We start from the raw sequence: 17,406 nt of genomic DNA on the forward strand, positions 1-17,406 counted from the left end.
ACCAGATGTGCAGACTCTGACGGACGCCGTCTCACCGCCCCGCCCAGCGCAGGTGAGCCTGCAGAGTTGCTGGTCTCCGTGACGCAGCCCTCACCTGCAGTGAGTCACCGTTCTTACCCGGGTCTTCCGAGATGGGCGTCTTCAGCTGATACACTTCCTGCTTCAGACTACGATGGGAATCTCTGCCACACACACACTCTGGTTTAAAATATTTATTAATTAAAAAAAATTTAAAATTTTTATACAAAGATGATGAGAAAAATCTCATGCAAACTCTGGGCATACAATAAAAATAACTCAAATATTCATATGATGATTTTGTACAAAATAATTCTCTGTCGTAGGGCCTCTGACGGCCAGCGTGGCTCCTTTCCTCTGGCCCGGATGCCCCTCAGGGAGGAAAAGGCAGTCACCCGGGGCCAACACAGGCGGTGCGTGGTCCACGCGTGGAATGTTCTCTGGTCACTATGATGAGTGATGAAACCCTATTCTACTACTCATAAACGAGACAGAGACCGAGGGGCACTGGAGCGAGGGGACTTCCTTCCACCAGGGAGACCCCGAAGGGTGGAGCAACTTGCAAAGGTGCCCGAGCAGTCTCAAATAACCTTTTCCATGAAGAAAACACCCCAAGATTATTATAGATGGTTTCTCCTTAGTTACAAACCTGCAGTGGGTTTATAATTTGTGTATATTACAAGTAATTTGCATAATTAAAACAATTAAGGAATCAACGTATCATGGCAATTAGAAATGTGTCAAACTTGGAACATTGTACAAAAGAGAGAGCTTCAATATGAAACAGTAATCCTCTGAGAAGGAGCCCCGCGGAGGCCGGGGTGCGGAGGCCCCGGACGGCCGCGCTCCGCCTGGCCCCTCGCCACGCTCCTGGTTGCCTGGGGTCTTAGTGCATTTTTCACAGACTCATCTCATTTTCCGTAGCCTTAGTCTGTTTTCTTTGTCCCGTTTCTTGAGGATAAGTATAAACTGGTTGAAAAAATGCTCCTGGTCCTTTCTTTTCTGAACCAGTCGAAACCTCTGATCCCGACCGTACTTCTCTGCAAACTCCTTGAATGTGGTCCTGAAAAAGAAAGAGTTTTCTTTTTATTTTTTTGGAATGGGGATTCAATCCAGGGTCACTTGACCAACGGGGACCCATCCCCAGCCCTTTTTTTAATGTTTTATTTTCAGACAGGGTCTCGCCAAGTCCTTAGGACCTTGCAAACTAAGTTGCTAACTTCCAATATTCCTGCCTCGGCCTCCCAACTTTCTGGGATTAGAGCAAGTGCTGCTGTGCCCGGCAAGAAAGAGTTTGCAGAGACGCCATTCTGAGCATGAACTCTGGTTTCCCTGAACGGGACAAGGGACAGGCAGCCTGACTCGAGAGCCCCACAGGACAGGGCAGCTGCAGAGCTATCGCCTGACAGAGAAGCAGTGGCCTCCTGCACCTGCTCCCCACGCTGGGCGTCACCCAGTGGGCCCCAGACATGGCTCCCCGGCCCCGTCTCCACAGAATGGCTCGGGCTCTGCCATCCCTGCTGTGCCTCCGAGTGGGCTTCATTCTGCGCCCACCGTGCTCCTACACGCCGCTGGGTTTGCAGAGGCTGTTCCGTCTGCCTGGCACACCCTTCCCTCTTTCTTCCCCTGGTTGCTGCCCACACCTCATTAGAAGCCAGGGTCAGCATGCCTTCTGTGGGACCCCCCTCTCCAGAGGCCCTGTAGCTGGGAACCACTTGTGTGGCCTTGGTCACTGTTGAGATCTTGTTCGACCTTAATAGCCGACGGACTCGGCCCTGCCCGTGGCAGTGGGGCACTGCTGCCTGGTTTGCTCTCCACTGAACATGCCGAGGGTGGCACGCTGGCGTAGGAGCACTCAGAGATCGGGGGACCCAGACCGTGAGGCAGAGTCCTCTGGGGGAGACCTGAGGAAGCCAGCCTTGACTAGCGAGGCCATGCTCACGGGCAGTGGGTCTGACCTGCCAGCTTGAACCTGAAGCTGGGGACAGCGAGAGCAGCAGAGCAGCAACCTGTGTGTGTGTCACTGAGATGCCGATGACACAGCTGGAGACAGGTAGAGAAGAGCCAGGACAGGCCGGGGACACCGAGGGCTTGGCTGCTTTTAAAGTCAAAACACAGCTTTCTAATTATACCGACAATGTATGCCAAGTGCAGTTGAAAGGCATGTTGGTTTGCTACACTATAGGAGCCTGCGTACTGTTTTTAAGAATCCTATAGGTCAAGTTGTGCCTTTTAAACATACACAGAAAATTTATTTAAAAGCCACAGACAAGTCAATCTCATTTTAAAAGTAAGATTAATTCCTAATTTGCATCACTTTGTTCCAATTTTGTGTGTGGTATATAGTATGGTGTGTGTATGTGTGGTCTGTGTGTAGTGTGAGTGTTCATGTATGGGGTATATGTATGTGTGTGTATTCATGTGCTATGTGTGTGGCATGTATGGTATGTGTGTTATGTACGGTGTGTGGTGTGTGTATGGTGTATGTATGTGTGCATGTATGGTGTGCATGGGGTGTGTATACATGTGTGCAGGGTGTGTGGTGCATATGGTGTGTGTGTTTATGTGTGTGTGGTGTCTACATCGTGCGTGTGTATGATGGTGTATGTGTGGTATGTATGTATGGTATGTGTATGTACAGCATATGTGTGTATGTGTGTGTGTGTGGTATGTGCATTGTGCCTATGCGTGATGGTGTGTGTGTGTGTGTGTGTGTGTGGTACGTATGGTATGTGTGTGGGGTGTGCGCATTGTGCATGTGTATCATGGTGTGTGTGTGGTACACGTGTATGGTATATGTGTGCGTGTGTACGGTGTGTGTGTATGGTATGTACATGTGATTTGTGTGTGGTGTGTGCATCGAACATACACATGATGGTGTGTGTGTGGTGTGTGCACTGAACACACACATGATGGTGTGTGTGTGGTGTGTGCATTGAACATACATATGATGGTGTGTGTGTGGTGTGTGCATTGAACATACACATGATGGTGTGTGTGTGGTGTGGGTGAGTCTGCTTATGGTATGTGCAGTGTGCATGTGTGTGACGTGTGTGTGGTCTGCATGCATGGTACGTGTGTGGTGCATTTGTGGTGTGTGTGCGTGGTATGCACGGTACGTGTGTGTGCTGTGTGTGATCCTTCCACTTGCTGCACAGCTGCCCTGGGAGAGGTGCCCCCTGGCCTACGGCTAACATTTGCTGATGGTCTCTAGTGACACAGCAGCAGTGCAGTGACCGTGACCTGCCGTGCACTGAGCGCCCGCTGCTGCCCAGCACTGGTGGGCCCTGCAGCACCTCATGTGGTCCCTGGGATCCTGAGGTCGGTGTGGTCACGCCCCTTCCCGTGAGGACACGGAAGCAGGTGCAGGTCCAGCACCTGCCTGCTGGCCGGGCCAGGCCGCCAGCTGCGTGGGTGTCAGGGCTGGCCTCCCTTCTCTGCCCTCCCTCAGCTACTCGTGGGGGACCGGCTTCTCACGCTGCGGGCACCACAGGGAGCCGGGAGGCACAGGTCGCAGGCAGCTCTGCTTTCCTGGATGGGCGCTCGGATGGCGCTCCGTGCTGGCCCACCTCCCTTTTGGAAGGTGTCTGCCCTGCGCAGGGGGAGGCGTTTTATGCGGCTGTGTAGGCAACACTGACCCAAGTCACCCAGCTATTGTCCCCGTGGACCCCACCCCAAACGTGGGAGCCTACATCTCAAGTACCAATCGACGTCTGCCAATCTAAAATAAAAACGCATTGGAATCGAGTCTTTATACTTAAGCGCTCTGTTCTCTGGTTCTGAAAGGAGCCCGGCTCACTTCTGAAAGACGAGTTGCTCCGGGCGCCTTTAAAGAACCGAGCTGACTGCTTCCCCGTGCTGTCACCCACTCTCCTGAGGGTTTCTTTGCCTTCTTGTATCTTAGGCAGCCTTGGTGACCAAGTCTCCACGGGTCACTTGCCCTGCGGGTCTTCAGCTGACCCTCACATGGGCTCTGCTGAGTGGTCAGAACGGAGGGGGGGCTTGGTGTGGGGGCTGCTCGGCACTGTCACCTGGGTCTCGAGGCTCCTTGCCGGTGGGAAGCCCAGGTCTTGGGCTTTCTATGTGTGGGGAGGACACAGCTGGTGAACACAGGCTGACAGGCCTAGAGGCCACACCATGACCTGGTAGGGGGCAGCCCCTCCCCACAGGCCTTTAAAGTCAGCACTGTCAGGGTCCCCGAGGGTTAGGTCACCAGGCTGGACAAGCAGAGTCTGAGGTCCTCCTGTGATCCTCACCCGCTCCCAGCCCCGGTGACACCGCGAGCCGCTCCCGCCTACCTGGGCGACACTTTAGATTCCTCCAGGAGTTTTTTGAACTCTTCTTTGGCCAGCAGCAATTTGCTTTTCTTTTCCTTGTATTCTTCTTTTATTCTTGTCTTGACAAACTGTTCGAATATCTTGAAACACACATGCAAAAGCATCATGGAATCACACACGAGCAACGGAGTCCCGGGCAGGCCACCCCCTCCTCACGGCTGGGCCTGTGAGCCACGGCCTCTCGCTGCGCTCTGCAGGTGCGCCCCACCCGGGGCGCTTCTCCACACACATGCCCACCTCTGGGTCACACTGCTGGGCCTGCAGCAGGGTCCCAGGAGCCGCTTGTGGACCCCTCTGAAGACCTCAGCGTGCATCTCTCTTTGGAGTAGCACATGGGCTGTCAACCTTCCCCTCACTGACGGGCACTGACGGGCACTGACGGGCACCGGTAACAGAGGGGACACCGAGCATTCTGTGGTCACCTTCTAAGACAAGGTTGCTGGTCCTTGAATCTCCAAAGATGACATTATCTTGTGAACAGAGAGGACTTTTACACCCTCTGAAGCCCAGCCTCCAGTCTCTGAGCAGCCCACTCCTGCAGGGGGCTGCCGGCATGAGGAGGCCAAGGTGGACCAGCACTCCCTGCTGAGGCGGGCAGGGGCGCCCAGGCTGGGCTGGCTCTGTGTGGAGATGAGCACAGGGAGCCCTGATCGCAATTGCCCAGACACTTGCTGGGCCAGGAAGGTGGTCAGATGCTGACCAAGGAAACCTTGCCCATCCTGTCTGCAGGCAAATCCACTCAAGACGGCAGGTACTTCCTCTCAGAAACCAGGAGCCACATGAAGTGATGAAACACCTCTGCCGTGTCCATGGACGCCTCCTCCTTTTAAATAAGGCCACTCATTGGCTAACAGCAGAAAAGTGTCACAGACTATAAAGTTGGCAGGGAGGGGACAAAGTCATTTAATTCCTACTGCTATCAAAATCTCAAGAATATAAAAAAAACCCGGAGGTAATTTATTTATTTATGCAAATATAAATAAAACATCAGTAAAAAGTCCACACAGTCCTTCAAGGCTGATAACCAGCACATCTGTACCAGCCCGTGCAGGCTGGAAGTCGGACCCCAGGGCCAGGGCTGCTGCTGGTCCTGCGGCCCTGCTGTGAGTGGAGCTGAACCAGCGGGTAGCAGCCGGCCTGGCTCTCTTCCACCCTGTCGTACTGGTTCAGATCCCACCTTTAATGGTAAACCCTGACGGGATTTAAGTACAAAATGTTACCTACCTCCTGAGGTCACAGCAGCCAAGGGAAACGTCCACGCACGTGGCTTAAACTTAGAGCCTGTGTCTATATATCAAGTAAGAATCTGACTGGTTAATTCTACTTTCAAGCCAAATAATAAGGTATGGTGTCCAATCACCTTATTATTCAAACTAATAAAAGAGGTGAAGGCAGGGTTATCACCCAGATAAAAGCGTGTGGCTCCATCGTTGACCAGAGTTTGCTCTATTAATTTTAAATCTGGGTAGAAAGGCTGGCCGGCTGTGGGGTCAGAGCCCCCACAAAACACCTGCACCTCTTTCTGCCTGGAACCATTTATCCATCCAATCAGACTTTTCTCTCTCGTCTCTCCCTTTTCTCAGTTGCTTTATTTATGCTGCTATAATTTAATGTAGCAGGATTTCTTCCTCCTAACAAATCACACCAGTTTTATCCAAAGTGGGGCATGACTTTTTAAAAGAGATAACACTGGCCATTATCTCGTTACTGTGAGCTCTGCGGAGATGAAGTGGAACACTACCCGTTTCCATGGAAACAGGCCTGATTGGCACTCCCTGGCCCCGCTCTCTGTTTGGGCTTGCTTTCTCTCCTCCGCAGCTCCTGGTGGAGGGAGAGTGGTGAGGTTCACCCGAAGCCTTGGCCTCCCCATGGAGATAGTGGATTCGTAGGTCCCCAGCACATTCTGTGCTTGACGCTTGCACTATTTATTGTCAATCTGTGCTTTCTGAATGAGGCCCAAACACTGTTTCTTTTCACAGTCCAGCTCGGTGCCCGGCTCATACAGCTGCGTAGCTTCCTTGCTGGCACAGTGGCAGCCCTTGGGCTGCCATGCCCTGGTGGCTGCAGAGCATCTGTCCACTGGTGGCTTCCTTCTCTTCGTTGGGCCTTCTAGGCCCTTGTGGTAGGATGTTAGGAGGAGCCCACAGTTCCTCGGGGAGGCCCTGCAGGTACATTGGAAGGTTCTCCCCTAAAGACGACTCTAGGTGTGAGCCAACATTCCCGTTGGATCTGTCTGCAGGCTGTGGGCAAGGCAGGGCTCCCCACCAACCAGGCACAGGGAGGCACAGGTAGGCACAGGTAGCCACAGGGAGCCACAGGGAGCCACAGGCCTGCCCCACACCCCGACTGGGCCACCCAAGAACAACCTCCCTGCTCCCTGCCCGTCATTGCAGGAGGGCTGCATGAGCATCTCCAGAGTCTGGAGGGCAGATGGCGGCCCTGCTCCTGACCCTGCTCCACCTGCCGGCAGCCGGGCCCTTGCCTTCCAGGCCTTCCAGGAGACACGGCTTGAGCGTCAAGCTGGAATTGCTTCAGGGGCCTCCTCTCCGTAGGCCTTTCCTCTCAGGAGTGGGGATGGCCTTCCTTCTTCAAATTCCACTAGAGGGACTGGTGGTCTCTAGACACACCTGTGACTTAGAGCAAGGCAGCTGACAGCAGCAGACAGCAGCACCTGCAAGTTGCCGGGCGGTGACCGCAAACCTCAGTGGCTGTACCAGGCGTGGGCAAGACTGCCACGTGAACGCAGGCTCCCTCCTCTGTGAGCCTCCCATCTCAATGCAGAGAAGGACTGAGAGGGAGTCAGTGTGGAACTCCAGGATTTCCCCGGAAACAATACGCACGATCCGAACTCCGCTCACGGTGGCAGCGTTACTCAGAGCCAGGCCCGGCACTTCTCATGTTCTGGAACGTGCTTCTTTCTCAAAATTGAACCTCTGCTAAAAGGTCATCTGTTCCCAGTTCCTGAAAGGCCTATGGCTTTCCAGGAGCCGCCCACTCCCAGAGCCACCTGTGTCCACTCCGGGACAGGTGGCTCCAGAGGGCGGGAGTGGGCCGAGACTCTGCCTGGCTGCTCCACCGTCTCCGGCGTCTGCTCACCGGGACCTCATGAGCAGGTGACGGGACTGAAAATGGAATGGCAGTCTCCACACTCCTCCCCTGGGTCTTGACCAGACTGCCGTCTGGGAGCACCAGAGGAGACCCTGTGGGCCGTGGCAAGGGACTGTCTTCTCCAGGATGACCCCAAGGCTCCTCTGCAGCCAGTCGTGGGTCTCAGTGGCCCACTGCCCAGGCCGTAAGGAGGGAAGATGTGGCCTCACGTAAGCCGTCAGGTTGGGACAGGAACAGAAGATACAGAAAGCTGGGCCGTCCAGCAGGCACCAGGACCTTCTCAGGCCTGCTCCTGGACCCCCAAGCCTCTCCCTGGCTAGGACACACCCCACACACGTCGAAGCTGGCCCCTCATCTTCCTGGTGAGCCTGGAGGCGGATGGCTCAGTGACCTCATCCACAAACAAGCCAGGGAAGAGCCCTGGCCAATCTGTCTTTGAAAGAGCTTCCAGGCTCCCATCTCCAAGCCAGCCTCGCTCTCCTGGGACCTGCTTCCTAGAGCAGCTGTCCATGGCGTATTCTAGAAGTGGGCCCTGGACCTCGCCTGGTCACCCTCATTATGACTCACCTTCTGTGCTTGGTGACTTTAGCACATTGAGTGCAGTCACTGGAATATGGTTGATGCTCTCCAAAATTTGCATTTTTACCTTTGAATATGGGTACTTCCTATGGGTCATGTCCAGATGGTCAGGTAAGAACGATTCCCAGGACAGCCCTGCCCTGCCCCTCCAACTCCCGTTCAGAAGCTGGGAGCTCCAGCCCTCACCACAGGCTCTCCTCCCCACCTGCAAAGCCAAACCAGCTGGCAGCTGTCCAGGCAGTCATTTTAGCTCTGTGTCTACAGTTATCTTCCTGCTTGACGCAGCCTTACCTGCTTCCGCTCCTCAGAGTTTAGCAGGAGATAGCGTGGGTCAAACACAATTTTGTGCAATTCTTTCTCCCAAGTAGAAAACGCTGACACCTGGAGAGAGAGATTCAATGGAGTTGGTATTAGCATCAGATACGGAGCTGGAGTCGTGCTGAAGTGACCAATGGTTACAAAGAATGCAGCGTCGGAGCGCAACAGATTCAGTGACACAGCATTGTATGAAAGTGAGAACATTCCAAGAAAATCAATACTCAGAACACCAGGGAACTTAATTTCTAGACTTGTGACACCGTTCCTTCCTCGGGAGTCTCCAGGGCTGAGCCCCAGTGTGCAGGCCCTAGTCTACGTGGAGGGGGCCCTGCAGCCCCGTCTCAAGAACAGAGAGGACATTTCTCAGAACCCACAGGTCACCACAAGGTGATGTCTTGCAAGAAGGCTGGGCTGGCAGAACGTCAGCTGGTATTTAAATGAACATCTTTTAGGTGGGTTATTGCTTAAGGCAAAGTATTTCATTTTGTGGTAGCTTCGGCATTACTGAGAATTTGCTGGACTCTGGCGGGGGCTCCCACGTGCCCCACTCCCAGGTCTGGAGTTGTCACTGGGTCAGGACCACCGTTGTTGACAAAGTCCAGCTCCTCGTGCAGACCCTCCAGTTGCACCTCCTCTTCTCTCCTGCTCAGGACTCATGACAGTCAGTCTCAGGTCTCCTTAGGCTCCTGCACACAGGGTCTGTTTCTCAGACTTTCCTGGGTTTTGATGACCTGCTGTTTGGAGGGCTGGTCAGGTGTGTTGCGGGATCCCCTGGGCGGGAACCGTTGGGGGTTACGGGTTTGGGAGGAAGACCACAGAGCTGGTGTGCCACTTCAGTGCATGACATCAGGGGTCCCCGCCATGCATGGCACTCAGCACTGGTGCCTGGACCCGATCACCTGGCTGAGGGGTGTCCGTGTCTCCACCGCCAGGTTACCTGCCCTTTCCATTCTGCACCACGGACAGCGATGGACAGTCAGTCCACACTGGGCAAGCTCTGCTGAGGGCAGAGGTTACATAGTAATTTGGATTCTTCCGTGTTCACTCCTTCATGCAGCTGTTTCTTTGCCCCACGAGGACACGTGGATGTGTAGCTCCTGCTGTCTCGATCCAGTTCTGCTGCATACAGCGTCAGCCATGGGAGTCCTCTGTGGATGCCTACCTAGCTGACGTGTGCTCCTGACCCTGCTTTGCCAGCCCCCATGCTCTCCAGCTCTGCACAGAGCTCCGGGCTCAGCAAGAATGCACCCCACCTGAGCCCCAAACCAGTCATTCCCGCAGGAAGCCTTGGCTCCTTTGTCCCAGAGAGGTGTGAGAGGAACCACATCCAGGTGGGTTTGATGCTACGGGACTCAGCTGACAAAGCAAGGAAATACTTGCTTAAGCCATTTAAAAACAATTCATTTGTTCAAAAACCTGGGCTTAATATAAACTCTGCCTCAGTCCCGTGCTGGGTGCTGAGAGTTTAGAGAACACGCTTCAAGGCCCCTGGATATCAGGAAGCCTGGTGCAGGAGAAGGCGGATGAGGGAACTACAAGACCTTGGAGCGGGCTGGCGTGGAGCACACTGGCCTGCGGCTCCCGGGCCTGGAGCTCAGGGACACGGGGCAGGTGTTCCCAGCGGCGTGCAGAGGCGGTCAGGGTGCCAGCAATCGTGAGTCTCTCCCCATGTTGCCCTGAGCCCTCACAGAGCCCTGGCTGCCTGGCACCCCCACTGGGGACGGATGGGTTGAGCCTCTGCCACACCCACTGGAAGGTGACTGAGGTTTCCTGCATAAAGAAACCTCACACGGGTGGTGACCCTGTACAAAACAGCCGGGGGAAACTGCTCTGGCTTCAATCCAGCTCCACCAAGGCCTTTCCAGAAAGAGGTAAAAGGATTTTGCGTTGCTCCTGGGGACAATTCAGCTTCGAGACAAACGAATTCCATTTAGTAAAGTGGTCGGGAGGGCTCAGAGGTGGCTAAAACGCGTGGAGACAGAAGTCCAGTCATCTCGGGGTGACTGTGCGGTCAGACCGCGACAGGGGAGCAGCCCTCCAGAGCAAGCGTGCGACTTTTTAATCTCCTCACCTACAGAAGCTCTTTCCAGTCTGTTTCAATCTTGGACCAACAAAGGCCAGCGAGTCTAACAGTCAGGGGAGAGGGTGAGAGTCGCGGGTCGCGTGCTGGAGGGTGAATCTCCAGCAGAGCAGATCCCGGCAGAGGCAGCCCCAGCCCCGCGTGCTGTCATGGGGCACCTGGCTCCCACCTGAGGCCAGTACCTGGGGACAGTCATTCCTGTGCATGTATAAATGCATGTGCCATCCATCTGTCTGTCTGCACGGGCCCTCCTGGGTGTCCCAGGGAGAGCAGCTGCTTTCCAGCCAGGTCACACACGAGCAGAGGGTCTCCACAGGGGGTTTCCATCTCAGATACAGGCCCCTACTTCAGACAGAGACTCTCACCAAGCTTGGTACACAGCAGCTTGAGTCTACCCCTCCCTCCTTGGCATGTTAGACTGGCGACAGTGACCCCGGGATGTCAACTCTTGGTCAAGGTCAAGGTCAAGTTCGTGCTTCCTTGTCCAGGTGTGAATATCCTGCAGAGAGAGCAACCTGACTCTCCAGTCCAGGTTCTGGCCCTTCCAGGGCTGGCTCTTTCCCTCAGCCTGCGCCCCAGTGGGGACGGGATCGGGGCATTGACATTGCTGCCTTCAGAGTCTACGAGGTGCACAGAGGAGAGAGGCTCCCACGTGACAGCGTTTGTGACACATTAAAAACACGAGGAAAAGAAACGCAGAGGGTGGGACTTCTCGGCCTGTTCTTGCAGCTGCCAAGAGAGCCCGGGGCCCTGGTCTGACTGGACCCCTCCCTCCCGCCTCTGCCCAGCTCATGCCAATGGCTGGGCCTTCTTGCCTTTCCTGCCGCCTGTCTCCCCTGCCCCTTCTTGTATCCCTGGTGTCAGGGAAATTGGTCACCGTGCTCAGGGATGCAGTAGTCCTTCCTTCCAGAGGGCGGGCGGGGGTTCTGGAGTGTCCCCGAGACCACTGGGGCAGGTGGAAGTGACACCCACCACACAGAAGTGGGTTCCCCACTCTCCCTCGGCCTGAGCCCTCAGCCTCTGCTTCCAGGCACCTGGGGGTTGAGGCTGGGTCCCCTGAGGAGGGGACCTGCTCCATGTCTTTCCAGCATTGAAGCCCACCCCTGGGCTCCACTGCAGGCTCAGAGTGGGAAACGGGCCTTGCTCCTTTCAATGCCAGGATTCAGCAGCCCATTTCCTGGAGCACAGTGCTATGTGCTATGCTATTCTCTTTCTGACTCCGAGGTCCTGATGATTAAAGGTGACTATACCAGGATAAAGGGACCAACCAGGCTTGGTGCAAGGGGTCAGGCCTGGCTTTATCCTGGAAAGTGGGCCCCTGGTCACTGCCCCGGCTCTGCCCAGAGCAGCCCGCATAGAGGAGTAGGTGGCCTAAGTGGACCACCAGCTAGGTGGGTGACCCATAGAGAACATGCCCCAATCAACAGAGTCCTGTCTAACCAGGGATGAGCTAGGTCCTACCTACCAACTCCCATCCCTTCTTGGGTACAGGTGTCCCTGGAGACTGGAGTGATCAGCATGCAGAAAGTCCCATGAGCCCAGGGGAACTACAGGTAAGAGCAGAAGTGAGCAGGGGGGCGGGGACAGGAACTGCCAAATTTTACCAATTTTAGCATTTTTTTCCTGAAATTTCACAGTTATTCCATGACATTCTTAGCTGATTTCATTTGCTTTGGAGGATTACTTTCACATTAGGGACAGTTACAATTCCATCCAGAAGTTGCAGTGGGCAGGTCACAGGTCCCCAAAGGGGCAGCTGGCTCATTAGAGCTGGCACAACTGCTACCAGTGAGGCGTCATGCTAACAGCCAGAGTCCAGGGTCCACTGAGAAAGGGAGGCAGACCACAGAAGCCCAGAGGAAACAGGAAGGGAAGGAAGAACAGTGGGACTTCTAAAGCGACGAGCGGTAAATATTGACACCCTTAGTATTCAGTGCTGGCAAAACACAGTCTCAGGGATTCTCAAACATCGCTGGTGGGAGAATAAGCTGAATTTAAACAACCTTCTCAAAACAATTTGGTAACATAGATCAAATGTTTACAGCCCAAAGGAAACAAATTCCACACACGCATGCACACACTCACGCATACTCAAGACTACCTATCTATATGATCAGCAAGTATCACTAAAGTAGCAAAATTGGGAAGTAACTGAATAAATTAAAATGCAGGAATTTTAAACTGACAATAAATAGAACAGTACGCCTTCATCAAAAGTGTTTTCTCAGTTTGTGCTAATGAAGAGCGTAATCTACAATTATAAATTAGGCTCAACCTCGGGAAGCTGTCTGCTGAACAAGCCGCTGGCTCTACTGTGCTCACCGGCAGTTCTGCCTTGGTTATGCTGGAAGATAACAATCTCTGCTTTTGACTTTTCAAACTGTATTTTTATCTTAATTTGTTTTGCAGTGCTAGGCCCTTGAGCATTGCAAGACCAGTGTCCTGCCACCAACTACGTTTCCAGCCCCTAAAAACCTAATTTTAGAGGAATAAAAGGTCTGAAGGAAAACAGACCCCACAAATAATAGTAAAAATTGCCACTTAGGATGGGACTTGGGTGATTTGTTTTCTTTTTCTTAAATTTTTTTCTATTTTTCTTTTTTAATTTTTAAAAATTTGTTCTAATTAGTTATACATGACAATAGAATGCATTTATGCATTTTGTTAACTCATACATAGGTGGGTATAACTTCTCGTCTTTCTGATTGTGCACATTACAGGATTGCATCTTTTCTAAATAACCAGTTTATTAATTAAATGTGATAGTACATTTGGGGTTCACACTCTGGGATTTGTGCATCATGGGCTACCTTTGTAACACGTCTCATCTCATCAGCAACACGGTAAGCGCCTGTGAGGCTCGGAAGAGCCCGGGCAGGCTCTTGGTCAGATGAACATCCAGCCCAGACTCAGGCCCGGAGCACACAGTGCTGGGCAGGACTCACAGCCACCTCTGCACAGGTCAGCCACGCCACTTCCAGGACGAGGACCAGCCCTCCAGTAGGTGCCCTGGTCTGGCACCTGCCACAGCCCCTGAGTGGCCATGTGCTCACGTGCCTGGGGCAGGGAGGGCCCAGACAGGACCAACCATGGGGCACAGAGGGGAGCCAGGCTGTCCCTCCGGCTGCCTGGGAAAGCTACCCCACCCTGTTAGCCGGGACACGGAAGGGGGCCACTCTCTGCACCATCCTGGCACACCCCTGTGCCAGAAGGCCATCTCAGGGCAGGTAGAGAGCACTAGACCAGGCCAGGGTGGGCCACGGCCTGAGAATTTCTTCCTCACTGCGACATGATGTGGGTCCAAGTCCAGGGGCTCTCATGCAAGCTAGCCAGAGTCATCCAGGGTCTCCAAGTCTGATCCTCCTGCTGGAAACTGGCCAGGGGCTACTCACAGAGGGATGTGAGAGGGCCCTGGGGCACTCTGAGACCCGAGTCAGGTTTTAGGGTCCTCGGACTTTTCTCTCCTTGGTTCCTGCATAGGAACTGCCAACTTCCAAAGGACGCTGCCCAGGAAAACATTCCCAGGGAAATGTCCCTGCTGGACTCAGCTGGACTGACAGGATCAAGTTAGAACTTGCTACTCAGTTAAATGTGCCCCTTTGTAGACCCAAGCCTTAAGAGAAAGCTCCACTGGGATTTGTAGCAAAATAGAAACAGAGCAACTATCTCACTGGAAGACCCTGACCTGCTGCAAGAGCAGGTGACCAGAGCCCCTGCCCAGGATGCCCAGGGAAGAGCTCAAACTCTGCCTTTTGTGATCCACTAGAAGCCCCAGGGCCAGGCCCCATCATTCCGCCAGTGCCTGAGGTTCTGAGCTGAAGTACTGAGCAAGTGCAATAAAAGGTCTTATTAATCACTCAGCCCATGAAAAAGTGACCTTTTAGGCCTCATTCCTTAAGCAACTAGAACTCTTACAAGGTTCAGCTATCGAATTCTCATGAGCAGGAGCAATTTAGGAAATCTGCTGGCATGTTTTATAAAGTCCCAAATCGTAAATGGTGGCGGTGCTTTATGGCCTGGACCGTAAATTGGATGGGTCTTTCTCTCCATGAGTGAGTGTGGGCTCCCGAAGGTCCCAGGCAGGGGACAGGGCGCGGCCTCCCCGCCTCTCTCAGGTAAATACAGACGGGTTGTGGCTTCCTTTCCTTCCCGCCTATTTGCATTTAAGAATCTCAGAATCAGAGGCTGAAATGAGCTACCCACCCACAATAGGTCAAGAATGCACTGCAGCTGTCCATGGGAACATCCCTCAGCAAAGCCCTCTGGGCAAATTCAAGAGCCTGTGTGAACTTAGCCCTCCAGCCTCTCTGCCCCTGGCTGGGTAAAACTCTGTTGGTAAATTGGGCTTGTTGAGAGAAGGGGACATTAGACAACAAGATGAAATGAACTGTGTTGCTCATGTTTCTCAACAGTTCATAATGCCAGCACGTGCCATGGAACAGACCACTTCTCCTTCCAGGTAACGCTCGTGGGCCAGCCTGGCTAGGTCGGCTCACAAAGGAGGGGCCAGGCACACTTCTGCAACGTCCCTGCAGGGGGGGACTGTGTGGGCCTGATAGCCAGCAACCGTCCTGAGGGGTCACAGGAGCATCCGGTTGCCCGCAGGGCACAGGACCCACAGCTCTGGGCAGAGGGTGTGGTGTGTTCCATTCGCGTGGTGCCTGGGGACAGCTGCTCAGTGGGCACAGGAGTGCAGGCAGCAGAAGCAAGCAGCAGCCCAGCAGAAGGCTGAGACGCGGCCTCAGGACTCGCTGGGGAGCACCGCCGCGCCTGTTCCGGGGTGCAGGAGGGAGACACCTCCAGGGTACAAGGAGGAAATCCCTGGGAAATCCTGGAGCTGGGCTCTGGGTTTCCTTGACCCTCTGGGAGCGTGGCCTGACGAGGGGACGGTACTGTGAGAGGGACAGGACTCCATGGCGGGGTGTCATCAGCAACAGAGGGAGGGCCTCCCAGGGAAGGGGCCCCGAGGCAGATCTGTGTGGCAGAGATGCTGCTGGAGCCCTTTTGAGACCCACGGGTCACGGAGGGCACTTGTGCTGCGCCCCTTGCTCCTAGCTCCTGAGGCCAAGGCCTGCACCTTCCCTTCAGGTGTGGGCTGTACACAGAGCTGGACAGCTCTGAGTTCCCAATGCCATGGGAGAGGGGCTGCTGGGCAGGGGTGGCAGGTGTTCTTCCTGCTGAATCCCGAAGGGCTAGAGCTGCCTGGGCTCTTCGGGTCTCCCGTGAGGCAGTGGCTCAGACTGGCCTGTCCCAGGAGGTCCAGAGCGGCTCTGCCCTTGCTCCTCCCAGGGCCCAGGGCCCTGCACCAAGCTCCAGCTGCACCTGCAGAGGAGGGCCCAGCCAGGAAACAGCCTGGGGCTGTGTGGACTGCAGAGGGGATTTGCTTTGAATTCACAAGGCCATTACAGTGTTCATTATAATTATCTTCACTCTTAGGTTCCATCACTACCTTCTGTGTTCAGCCTCATTTTCTAAGGAAATCCAACTGGGTTGCAATATTGTATCTGGCTCATTTTATACCCAAAAGCCAAAGCAAGAAATTAAAAGTTGTTGGAAAGAGATTCAAATATATCCCCTCCATTCAAAATGAGATTCAGAAATCAGCTACAATTAGGATATTCTAATTTTACTCACAAATAGTCACATTAATCCAATGGCATGGGAGTCCCTGGTGGGTAAGATATCCCCCGGGGACATCCCTGAGGTTGGGGAACCACTGGCCTGGCTATAGCAGGAATATGCCCATGCAGGCAGGAGCCTCCTTACATCTTCCTGGTCCCTATTCCCACGGGGACTGCTCTGCCTGACTCTCCAAACCTTTTACATGTGGACATCCCACACCCATGGCCTCCCCTTTCTCCTTTAAGACAAGAAGGAGGTGCCCCTTCCATGTTGGTTTGCCCCAGTATTCTCAAATAATTTAGCCCAAGTGTCACTCTGCGCAATCACAGACTGAGCAAGGAGAATGTCCTGGCTGCTGTCGCTGAGGAGCCCCCAGAGCTGAGGCCCTGTAGCCCGCTCTGCATTTCCTTACCCCTCTCTCCAGGAGCATGTCTCGGAAGTGGGTCACGCGCTCCTCCAGGGGCAGGAGAATCTGGGGGGGCGGTGTCCCAGTGCCTCTGTCCTCTGGCTGTGCCTCCTCGGGCCCGGGGCTCTGGCAGTCTTCGGTCCTTTAGGGGTAAAGAGCAGAAAGTCACCCATGCCCTGGGAGGCCCACCTGGTTTTCTCTGCAGCTTTAAAAACATTCTCTGAAACAAAGAATCTTGGAAAACTCTTTAACTAAAGGCTGATGCGGGCAACAGGTAAGCACGGAGATTTTTGCCCTTGGGGTGCAAACTGCTGTGTCGCCTGTGGGTGGGAGGTGGGGACGAGCAGGCGGCACCAGTCAGAGGATGCTGGGCGTGTGCTGGTGGCACCGTGGGAGCTGCCGAAGGGCGCCTGTGGGTGAGACCCTCCCTTCAGGCCCGTGAGGGTCACCTGCGCAGGACAGAGGCCAAGGCTCACGGTCACCGCACAGATGCTCTCGAGGAGGCGAGGGGCCTTTCTTCACCACCACGCCCCTTCTCTTTTTTGGACAAATGAGTGAAGGATAGTTTTTGGACCAGAAGTCACTGCCCTGAGATGGAACCAAAAGGGGACTTAGTGACCAAGAGGAAGGATGGGAGCAGGACGCTGGGTCCCTGGAGGTCTCCATCCCCAGCAGAGAGGGTGGCTGCAGCCAGGGCCCAGTATGCGGCTGCCTCACCAGGCTGGAGGCAGGCGCTCACCACAGCTCCCCGGGGCTCTCACAGGGTGGGAGGGACCTCCCGTCCTGGAAGGAAGGGGAGACGCCCAACCTACATAAGCACGGGCGCCTGCATCCTTGTAACTGGCCCTTGACAGATCTCTTCATGGCTCCATGCCTTATTCTAGAAGCATCTCCAACCTCCTTCCAGGAAACCTCGTTGAGTGGGAGAAGCTGTTCCT

General features: G+C 54.3%; 1 protein-coding gene across 1 annotated transcript in view; it reads right to left on the reverse strand.

The window, feature by feature from the left end:
* Positions 1–224: 224 nt before the first annotated feature.
* Positions 225–17,406, reverse strand: part of Tcerg1l (transcription elongation regulator 1 like) — a 179,242-nt gene continuing 162,060 nt past the window's right edge. The window contains exons 9-12 of the mRNA XM_047553669.1: positions 16,475–16,610; positions 8,334–8,423; positions 4,317–4,435; positions 225–1,081 (exon numbers count right to left, since the gene is read on the reverse strand). Coding sequence (XP_047409625.1) covers positions 925–1,081; positions 4,317–4,435; positions 8,334–8,423; positions 16,475–16,610 — 502 coding nt within the window. The 3' untranslated portion in view covers positions 225–924. The remainder of the gene's footprint in view (positions 1,082–4,316; positions 4,436–8,333; positions 8,424–16,474; positions 16,611–17,406) is intronic.

This window comes from Sciurus carolinensis, chromosome 5 (assembly GCF_902686445.1).
Source record: "Sciurus carolinensis chromosome 5, mSciCar1.2, whole genome shotgun sequence".
Classification (NCBI taxonomy): domain Eukaryota; kingdom Metazoa; phylum Chordata; class Mammalia; order Rodentia; family Sciuridae; genus Sciurus; species Sciurus carolinensis.